The following is a 10,330-nucleotide window of genomic DNA, read 5'->3' on the forward strand; positions in this document are numbered from 1 at the left end:
CCCAGAATGGCCTATCTGCACATAGCCAAACAAAATGTGGAAGTTGGGAAAATGTCTAACCTATCATCAATCCCTAATACTCTGATTTAAGTCAGAATTCTGATTGCAAGAAATAGAAGTAATCAAATCAATCTATTCTAAGCATGACAACTTGACTCATTACCTAGAGTAGTTGAAAAACGTAAGCAAATTGGATCCAAGGGCTTGAGTCATTTCTTTGTCATTGGTTCTATTTCTATTTCTGCTCTGCTCATTTTTTTGTGGTACCTTCACTTAGAAATCTTCCTGTGTGTGATGGCCTTTTTAAAGGAAAATAGACTCAAACTGAGAATAGGATGTTTGCTTTCTCAGCAGTTCTCCCAACTGTCTTTGAATTGGATCACATTGCCACAATATTTTAGGTGTGCGTTGTCTTTATTCCAGGAAAATTTCAGAAGCTGTTGTGAGGTGAAATATGTTCTTTTATTTGGTAGCTCCTATGATATATTTCCTCTCAGGTTGGCAGCAGAGCTTAAGTATTGCAAATGGTGAGTCACCTAGGAAAAGCAGGAAGTAGTTACCCATGTAAAAGAGGATCATCAGTGTACCACAAGAACAAAGATCTACCGCAAAGATCATTTCAATTTTTATGCCCCATTCATATTTCATATATCTGATGCTATGAACTTCCTCCATCATCAAACACAAAGTCCTCCAAAAGAACTCTCCTCTTATCTTGATAAACATTTCTTTTTTTGTAAATTCTCATTAGAGATGCTACAGTGTCTAGTGGCTTGTCTTCAGTACTCTCTATGTGCCTTTTCCTCTATTGGAAGGAGCATTATAGAGGGATAGTGACTTGTTCCATCTGCATCCTCTCATCCTATATTGTCCATGGGTGGGCAGTGAAGCAGGAAGGAACTGTACTGAGGTCATCGAACTTCACTGATTCATGCTATCAAATGTCGGGCCTTTTTCATACACAGAGAGGCGAGCTGAGATGTGTTGACTGCTCAATTCAGTATGGAATGAACAGGCCATGTCTAGTAGCATAATAAAGAGATAAGGAGGCCAGAGAGAAAAGTCACATCATTAAAATCATCAATGTCTCCTGATTTTTATGTTTCCTAGACAAGGCTGAGACTCAAAAATGTACTATCGTTTTGAGAATTCGTGTCACAATTCTACTTTTACCTCCCAGTGAGGTACCTACTCTGTCTGCTCTGGTAATAAGATATTCTTGCTTAAATCAGGGATTTCTCCTCTTCTCACATTAAAAGAACTAAAACACATTTCTTAACAATTCCTATTAAGTTGTCATAGTTCATGCTGAGAACAGAGTCTCCAGAAAAGCTTTCAGTTTCTAGACAGCTCCCTAGTCTTAAACTGCAGCTTAAATTCCTCCAAATAGAGAAAATAGAGTCCTCAGCTTGTCCATTTTTTTATTGGATATTTTCTTTATTTTCATTTCAAATTGTTGGCATTAGGATAGCCCCCTCCCCCAGCAATGGCTCCACCCACAGGTGACAGGAACCTAGCACATCAATTGCCATGGAAACAGCCAAAGCATTCCCAGAAGACATCAGTTCTAAATCCCATCTCCACCTGGGAGCAAGTGACGTCACTACCCCTACAAAAGACCGAAACCCTTCCTCCTCTCTCTCTTTCCTCTTCCTCTCTTCGCCCGGCCTTGACCCCTGCCCTATCCCGTTCTATTAAACCTCTCCACGTGGAACCGTGTTTGGTGTGGTCTGTCTGGGCCTAGGCGAGAAATCTAATTTACAACACAAATGCTATTCCTTTTCCAGGTTTCCCCTTCAGAATCCCCCTATCCTATTTCCCTTCCACCTGCCTCCATGGGGGTACTCCTGCACATATGCAGTCCCTCCCACCTCTCTGCCCAGGCATTCCCTTACACTGGGGCATCAAGCCTTCACAAGACGAAGGGCCTTTTCTTTCTTTGATGCCCGATAAGGCCATCCTCCACTATATATACATCTGGAGCCAAGGGTCTCCCCCTCCCCTCCATCTGTACTCTTTGGTTTGTTGTTACTCTGTGCGCTCTGCGGTGTGTGGTGGGGGGCGGTCTCCGGTTGCTTAAAATTGTTGTTCCTCCTATGGAGTTGCAAACCCTTCAGCTCCTTCAGTTCTTTTTCCATTTCCTTCATTGGGGACCCCATTCTCATTCCAATGGAGTCTGCCATGCTCTGTCAGAGCCTCTCAGAAGACAGCTATATCAGATTCTTGGCAACATTCATTTCTGGGCATCTGTAATATGATCTGGTTTGGTGACTCTATCTGGAATGAATCCCCAGGTGGGGCAGTCTCTGGATGGCATTTTCTCCAGACTCTGATCCACGCTTTGTCTTCGTATTTCCTTCTGCGAGTATTTTGTTCCCACTTCTAAGGACTGCATTATCCATACTTTGGTGTTGCTTCTTCTAGAGCTTCTTACCTAAACCACCTAAAGACCCAGCAAAGAAAGAGAATTTTGAACCAATCTCCCTTATGAACATTGATGCAAAAAGTCCTCACTTTATCACTGAGTGAAGTGATAGCAAAAGTTTATCTATGTTTGTGTATATGGGTTTATCCTATGGGAAAAGGGATGTAAGCGTTTTTATTTATTTATGGTGAACTCAGGGATGGCACTTTTAAGAGTATGAAAGTAGTACAAATTAGATCATGCTTCATGCATGGGTAATTAGACAAGGTGCTACTGAGGCTTGACTAGAGACTACATCCCTCTTGCACTACAGCAAGAAAATGGATTCCAAAAAGACTTGTAAGAGTTTCTAATGATTTCTCTATAGTTTCATTGAGAACTTGCTTTATTTGTCAAAAGAATTATGCTGGCGTTTTACATTGCTCCAAACTATTTCTGTATGTCCGGGAGCACCTATTCCAGAACACAGGATTATCTTACAAACTCATTTGGTATTCAAATAGGATCAAATCTTACATTTCTGCAATAACTGACTTTTTTTTATTGTGGCTTAACATTACCTAACAATTTCATCCTCAAATCTTGCCATGTAATATATTTCAGTTTTGTTCTAGACTGACATCACAGCTCTGCTAGATAGTTTCTGAACATGCTAGTTCATTGACATTCTCCTGATTTTACAAGTGATTTTTTTCATCTACAGTGACATGTTATCTTAAATGGTGTTTGTCTTGGTTATGGTATTATTGCTATGAAGAAACACCCTGACCATGGAAACTGTTATAAAGAAAACCATTTAACTGGAGCTGGCTTAAAATTTCAGAAGTTTAGTCCATTATCATCATGGTGGGAAGCATGGCAGCATCCAGGCAGAGATAATGCTAAAGGAACCCAGAGTTCTACATCTTATTCTGCAAGCAACAGAAGGAAACCATGTGCCATGATAGGCGTAGATAGAGTTGAGAACTTCTCAGATCACTTCTCTGCCATGATATACTTTCTCCAACAATGCCATATCTATTTCAATAAAGGTACAGCACTTAATAGTACCACTCTCTATAACCAAGCATTGAATCCCATGAGTCTATGGGGGACATATTAATTAAAACCACCACATTCTGCTCCCTAACCCTCATAGGTTTGTAACCCTAACAAGATGCAAAAATGCACTTACTTCAAATTTAAAAATCCCTATAGTCTATCAGTCTCAATGATTTTTTATTAAAAAAGTTTAAAGTTCAAAGTCTCTTCTGAGATTCATACAATCTCTTAACTATATTCCCCAATAAAATCAAAGCAAAAATCAAATTACATATTTACAACAGGTATTCACAGAATATATATTACCATTTCAGAAGTTAGGGAAGGGAGCGTGGTGAGGAAATACTGGAGTAAAAAAAGACTGAAAACCAGTAGGACAAACTACAAACTCTGCATCTCCATGTCTGATGTCAAAATGCTCTTCAGATCTCCCATTTGTTGAACTTTGTTGACTACACCAGCTTTTCCTTGGGCTGGTTTCACTTCCTGTTAGTGGATTTTCTTTCTCATTTTATTCTTTCCTTTTTATTTTATCTATTTATGTTGATAGTTATTACATATGTGCATTGCTATAATATGCATTCCTAAAAATCCATGATTCATAACATATTCATTGAGGAGCACATGACCCTATGTCTAATGGTGAATCCTCAGTGGTGATATGAACTGTAGAGAATCATAAAACTTAGAATCTAGAGAAGGAGTAATTTTCAACTCTTCGCTTCAATAAGCTGCATATATATTGGGGAAAAAATCACAGAATAATAAGAACATATTTGTGTTTATCTAAGCAATAAGCAAGAGCAAAGCAATAACAGCACTTGAAAGTTGTGGGGAAACAATGTAAGGCTGCCTACCAAAGATGAGCACATCCCAGGTTATCTCCCTGAGCTTCTCCTAGTTGGAATATAACCATTACTTTTCTTAACTGTTATGAAAAAGACAGTGTAAGGAGATGCACTCTGTCATGTCTGGCAAGATGTGGTCACAGTAACAAGAGGTATCTGGTTCCATCATGTCTGCAATCAATACGTACAGATCATTGCCCTTGCACAGTTCATGAACCTCCTCTTTTTGTTCTTATGTGGCCTAGGCCCACATGACTGTCCGTCCACACTTAGGGTGAGTATTCCCACCTCAGTAAATGCTATATAGAAACTGTCTCATAGAAATGCGGAGAGGTTTGTCTCCTCAGTCAATCTAGATCTTTACAGTATGATAATCAGAATTATCCGCCACAAATATGATACATGGCTGAATCTATTAGCTATTGCTATAAAAAAAGTCTTTCTAAAAGCAGTTACTGATGAGAGAAGACATTCATTCCTTTTTTTTCCTTTTGATATGAACTGTTTTGCTGGTCTGAGCCAAGCTTCACAAATAATAGATAATAAATGTAGAGAGTGAAACATGGATGATTGCTAGAAAGATAACTTAGTTATGATGTGAATCTGATTTAAATCCCTCAGCAGTTAACTTAGCCATTTTCCCCCTTAGTGGTGGTAGATAATCAAGTAAAAGTTAAGAATTAGGATCCTCTGGACTTGGACACTGTTACATTTTCCATCCTCCAGAAGTCTTTAAACACCTCAGGCTAGGACAGACTTAGTGTAAGGAAACAGTATCAACAGCTTTGTTAAGTAGCTGATTAAATAATAGTTTTCTTCAAAAAAAACAAAACAAAACAAAAACTTGAAAAGTTGGAGTGGTAAAGATGGCTGAGCATTTGACTATTCACCCTGCTATTAAAGAGGCTCTGAGTTGCTGACAACCACCTGTAGTTCCAACTCCAAGAGATCACATACCTCTGGACCCTTTGGCAATATGAATGCACATGAGTACAGTCTTAACTGAACATAGACTTTGCCACAAATTTAAATCTAGCCTGCAGTACAAAGATTATCAGTCAACTTATGTTTGCAATGCAATATCCAGTTCGTAATCTCTTCTACTAAATAAAGGTTTGATCACACACACACACACACACACACACACACACACACACACACACACACACACACAAATATACACATCAAAAACAAAAACCAATAATCTGAAAAGCTATACTACAGAGAGCATGTACAGATGAGGAGTTTGCAACACACACATCTTTATAAATAAATCCAGTTTAGATACATTTGTTCACATTATAAACGCACCAAACATTGGGGCTACAGATGTTTAGTGGTGTAGGATATTCACTGTTCTTGCCGAGAATCAAGGTCTATTTTCAGCACCCACTTCCAGTATGTCACAATAAATTATGATTCCAGCTCCAGAAGATCCATTACTTGTTTCTGAACACTGTGGATACATTCTCTTATGTACACAAAACTATGTCCTTATCCCTCTCCCTCTCTCTGCCTATATATAGACAGAATGATAGATAGATAATTTACACACACACAATCATATATATATATATATATATATTCTTAATATTATCCAAGTTATAATGAGACAAGACCCAAATATATCTAGACTCTATAAGAACCCTTAATTTTAAACTTAACTAAAACAGGTGAGGCCTCCCTCCCTCCCTCTCTCCCTCTCTGTGCGTGTGTGTATGTGATCAGTTTCTTGAAATTTGATTCTGATTGTGTAATTCTCTACAAGCAGTTGCTCTTCGGCCAGCATACCACAGGGTGTCTAAAGGAGACAATTCCTTTGAGTATAACCATTAATCACACTTAAAATTCAGCATTATTTGGTCTACTTCACGCTTGAGTGTAACATCTCTTGATTTGAGGAGCTATTAATCAAAAGACCACATTTCCAATCCCATGTTGAAATAAATTCACTAGATCATGGTTAAGGATACCACAGATGTTTTAAGGGAAAGAAATTGAGGTATACACTAGTTCCAGGCTCACAGTAATTGCAAATTTTATTAGATAGAAGTTGCTAGAAACCCTAACTCTTTAATTACTTTGTTGCTGGTCAGAACCTAGTTCTCATTGAAAATGAGAAACAGTCTCTTGATGTCCATTATTCTTGGTTGTGACTGTCGGGCATTTTGTTTTATCTACCAGCTTTGGTTGCATATGAGGTCAACATCTGTACACTAAATTTTAAATGATTTCTACATTCCATGAAGGAAAAAACTAGTCTTCTGCCTTGTGCTATTGAAAGGCGCCTAAATATATGTAATGACAAGCTAGGATCATGGTACTCTTGGTATATGGCTTGCTCCAAATAAAAGAAAACTAGATTTCATGTCCCAACAGCCATATAAATACTAGGGAATACAACAGCCTTCTTGTAATTCCAGAGCTTGAGATGTGAAGATGGAGAATCCTGGAGAGTGCTGTGACTAGTATGACTAGCATTTATGCTAGCTCTGTGTTCTAATAACACACTTTGTCTCAATATGTCAGTTGGGGGGCAGTCAAAGAAGGCACTCCATATCATCTCTACTTCCCATGTGTTCATGCACACATACACATGAATCCATAAGTGTGCACTTAATAGAATTCTCTCTCTATCTCTTTTTATTTGACAGTCAGTTATAAATAAAACTAACACATAACATTAATTTTCAGGCTTCTATTAGGAAATATGCCCTGCCTATTCTTTAGGAAGTCTGGATGAATGACTTTTTAACCACCTGCTTAATTTCTTATCTATTCTCCCTTGTGAATTCATTCTACTTAGAGACCATTTTGACCAGTGATAATGGCTAAATCATAATGGCCTCTGTATTGTTTCAAAACAATAATTTAACTTATTTCTTCCTTAGCTTATGTATGTCTTAAAATTTATTGTTTTGTCCACTTTCCCCACAGCCCCGGACTCCTATCTACACAATTGTTCGGTTACTTTCTACCCACTTATTTATTGTACATGTTTGGCTTACCAATGGTTTCCACTACAGTAAAGCATGAATTACCATCTTTCCAGCCACGTATACATTTTTCCTTATTGTATCTCCAATGCTTTTGTTGATCATTCTCAAAGCTAGGGCTTGGTACTTTGCTGTGTTTTTAGAAGAATCTCACATGCATCTGCCAGATTCTGTGCCAGTTAATTATTGCTCAATAACAAATCACCCTAAAATGAAGTGTTTTGAAACAAAAATCCCTCATTACTCATGCAGCTGCTGCTTTCCTGGGCAGATCTGCTGATTTGGGTCAGGCTCACCTGACATAATTTGGACTTCACTTGTCTGTGGCATGCTTTCAGGTGGTGAGCCAAAACACATTCTGGGTAGTAAAATGCACAGCAGACCAGGGACTTTACTCAAGGATAATGTGATAGAAGAGAGGGATGAACTCAGTCTGAACTCAGCTTCACAGAACCAAAATTCATAAGGAATTTAAAATACACTCAAAACCTAGTTGCAAATTCTGGAGGATGTAAAGAGGAAACTGTAACACATCAGCATCTACTGGTTTGCAACAGAATGTAAGCAAAACTCTTTTTTTATTTTTTTTTACTATTTAACTTGTTTTAATGTTTCTTCACAAATGGTGAAAATACTAAAGTACAGACAAGGAATAATCATAATGTTGTCACCAACATTATAAATATGGAATTATAAATTTAAAACATTTTCTGGTTTAAAAAATAAATCTGGTCGTCAATGCAGCTCTGCAGGTCTCTAGTAGAGCCGGTCTCTGCGTTCCTGACGGTGCTCGCCTTTATCCATTTTCCCAGGTCCTCCACGTCTGCCTCTTCTTCCTCCCATCTGTTCCATTAAAGGTCCAGGAGGCCCCCCAGGACCACCTCGTCTTCCTCCACCAAAGCCACCTCGGTCCATGCCACGGCCATCTCGGAAGCCTCCTCTGTCTCCACCTCTGCCACCTCTAAACATTCCTCCAGGACCGCCGCGGTCCATGAGTCCACCTCTTCCTCCTCGCATGCCACCAGGACCGCCTCTGCCACGATCACCACCCGGAGGTGGAAAGGGTGGCAGGAGGAAGCCCTTGGGCTTAGGGGCCTTACACTGGTTGCATTCTGTTCTCCAAGCGAAGTTCTGGTTTCCACAGCCCGGATTGGGACACTGCCAGTCTCCAGCTCGGTGCTGGACATTTCCTCCTCCAGAGGGGTTTCCTCTGGAGCCTCGGGGCCCTCTTGGAGGGAAGCCTCCTCTATCTCCTCCACGGCCTCCCATGCGACCCATGGGTCCTCCAGGACCTCCTGGGCCACCAGGACCTCCACGAAGTGGTGGTGGCATCCCTCTGCCCTCACGAGGTGGCATGCCACCCCGCATGCTGTTCATTGGAGGCTTCTTTCGAGCAAGAGAAACTTTAAGTTTGCTTCCTTGAAAATCTTTACCATCAAACCATTCCACGGCAGCCTTGGCAGTTGGTGGATCTTCATGGGATACTGTGGCATCACCTTTAGGCTTTCCTGTCTCTTTATCCAGGTAGATATGGATCATGGGTTGTCCAGTTCTCTTGTTCATCTTGACAACCCCACACTGCTTAAAGAAGTCTGCCAGATCATCCAGAGTCACATTGTCATTTAATCCTTGCACATAAATTGCACTGTTGTCAGAGTCTTCATCGGGATCTATAGGAAGGCCTAGATCAAGATCTGGTCCTTCATCCATGGGTCCACCAGGCTTATTGAAGCCACCTCGCTCTCCAGCGCCCATTCCACCGCGTCCTCCTCCCCGCCCACCTCTGCTCATGCCTCCACTATCAAATCCCCCTCTTCCCCTGCCCCGGTTATCAGGGCCACTCAAGCTCCGGTTCTCTCCTGGTCCGGAAAATCCTCCAGACTCCTGCCCATAAACACCCATGCTACTGGGGTGGTCCTGTCGGAATGAACTCTGCTGCCCGTAGCTGCTGCTCTGTTGGCTATATTGACTTGGAGCCTGGCTGTAGGATCCAGTCTGAGGGGGGTAACTAGTGGGAGGCTGCTGCCCATAGCTGCTTTGTTGACCATAGCTACTCTGCTGTCCATAGCTTCTTGGCTGCCCATAGGTGTTCTGCTGAGAGTAACTGCTCTGATCGTAACTAGTCGGCTGTGAAGAGGAGTAGCTGGTAGGAGGATAAAATGGAGGTGCGGTGACTGGCTGCATTGGGTAGCTCCCAGGTACCTGAGGATAGCTGTAGTTACTCTGTCCATATCCTAGGCTGGGTTGGTTATAACCCCCTGTGCTAGACTGAGGTTGACTAGTCTCAGCAGGCTTGTTACCATCCTGTGGTCTTGTAGGTGCAGTGGCTGCTGGCTGCTGGCCATAGGCTGGGTAGGCAGGCTGGGTGCCATATGCAGACTGAGCTGCGTAAGAGGCCTGCGTTGTGGTGACTGTAGCAGTGGTGGTGTCATAAGCACCAGTGCCATATCCTTGGACAGGCTGGCTGTATGCCTGGGGGGCAGTTGGAGTGGTATAGCCAGTAGGAGGCTGTCCGTAAGAAGTTGCATATGCAGTCTGCCCATAGGTGGCAGTGCTCTGAGCCTGGGTATAGCTGACATCAGTAGGCTGTCCATAGGTTCCATAGCTTTGCTGCCCATATGCCTGGGTGGTCTGTGCATATCCTTGACTTGGCTGGGCGGTGTAAGCACTGTAGCCCTGCTGGGCTGCAGCTTGGCTATAGGTACTGTAATCCGTGGACGCCATTTTCTCGACTTCCTCCTCGTTCTCTCAACGTCCATCTCCCTCTCGCGTTCCCCCTCTAAGCAAAACTCTTAATCCTTATGACAAAACTAAGTTTAGAGCTTGGTATTAAGAAAGTTCAGCTTCTCCAGTAGGAGCTCTGCTTTTGCTGATAATTACTTTTGAAATGACCTCCAGACCCCTGATTATGTTATTATTATTATTATTATTATTATTATTATTATTATTATTATTATTGTTATTATTGTTATTATTATTATTATTATTAAAAGAATTATTTATTCATTTAATGCACATAA

At 41.1% G+C, this 10,330-nt stretch overlaps 1 protein-coding gene across 1 annotated transcript; it reads right to left on the reverse strand.

The window, feature by feature from the left end:
• Positions 1 to 7,902: 7,902 nt before the first annotated feature.
• Positions 7,903 to 10,074, reverse strand: LOC308417963 (RNA-binding protein EWS-like). The gene has a single exon (XM_080913300.1). The coding sequence runs from the start codon at positions 10,032 to 10,034 to the stop codon at positions 8,067 to 8,069; it is 1,968 nt and encodes a 655-aa protein (XP_080769426.1). The 5' UTR covers positions 10,035 to 10,074; the 3' UTR covers positions 7,903 to 8,066.
• Positions 10,075 to 10,330: the final 256 nt, after the last annotated feature.

This window comes from Micromys minutus, assembly GCF_963924665.1.
Source record: "Micromys minutus genome assembly, chromosome: 2".
Taxonomy (NCBI): domain Eukaryota; kingdom Metazoa; phylum Chordata; class Mammalia; order Rodentia; family Muridae; genus Micromys; species Micromys minutus.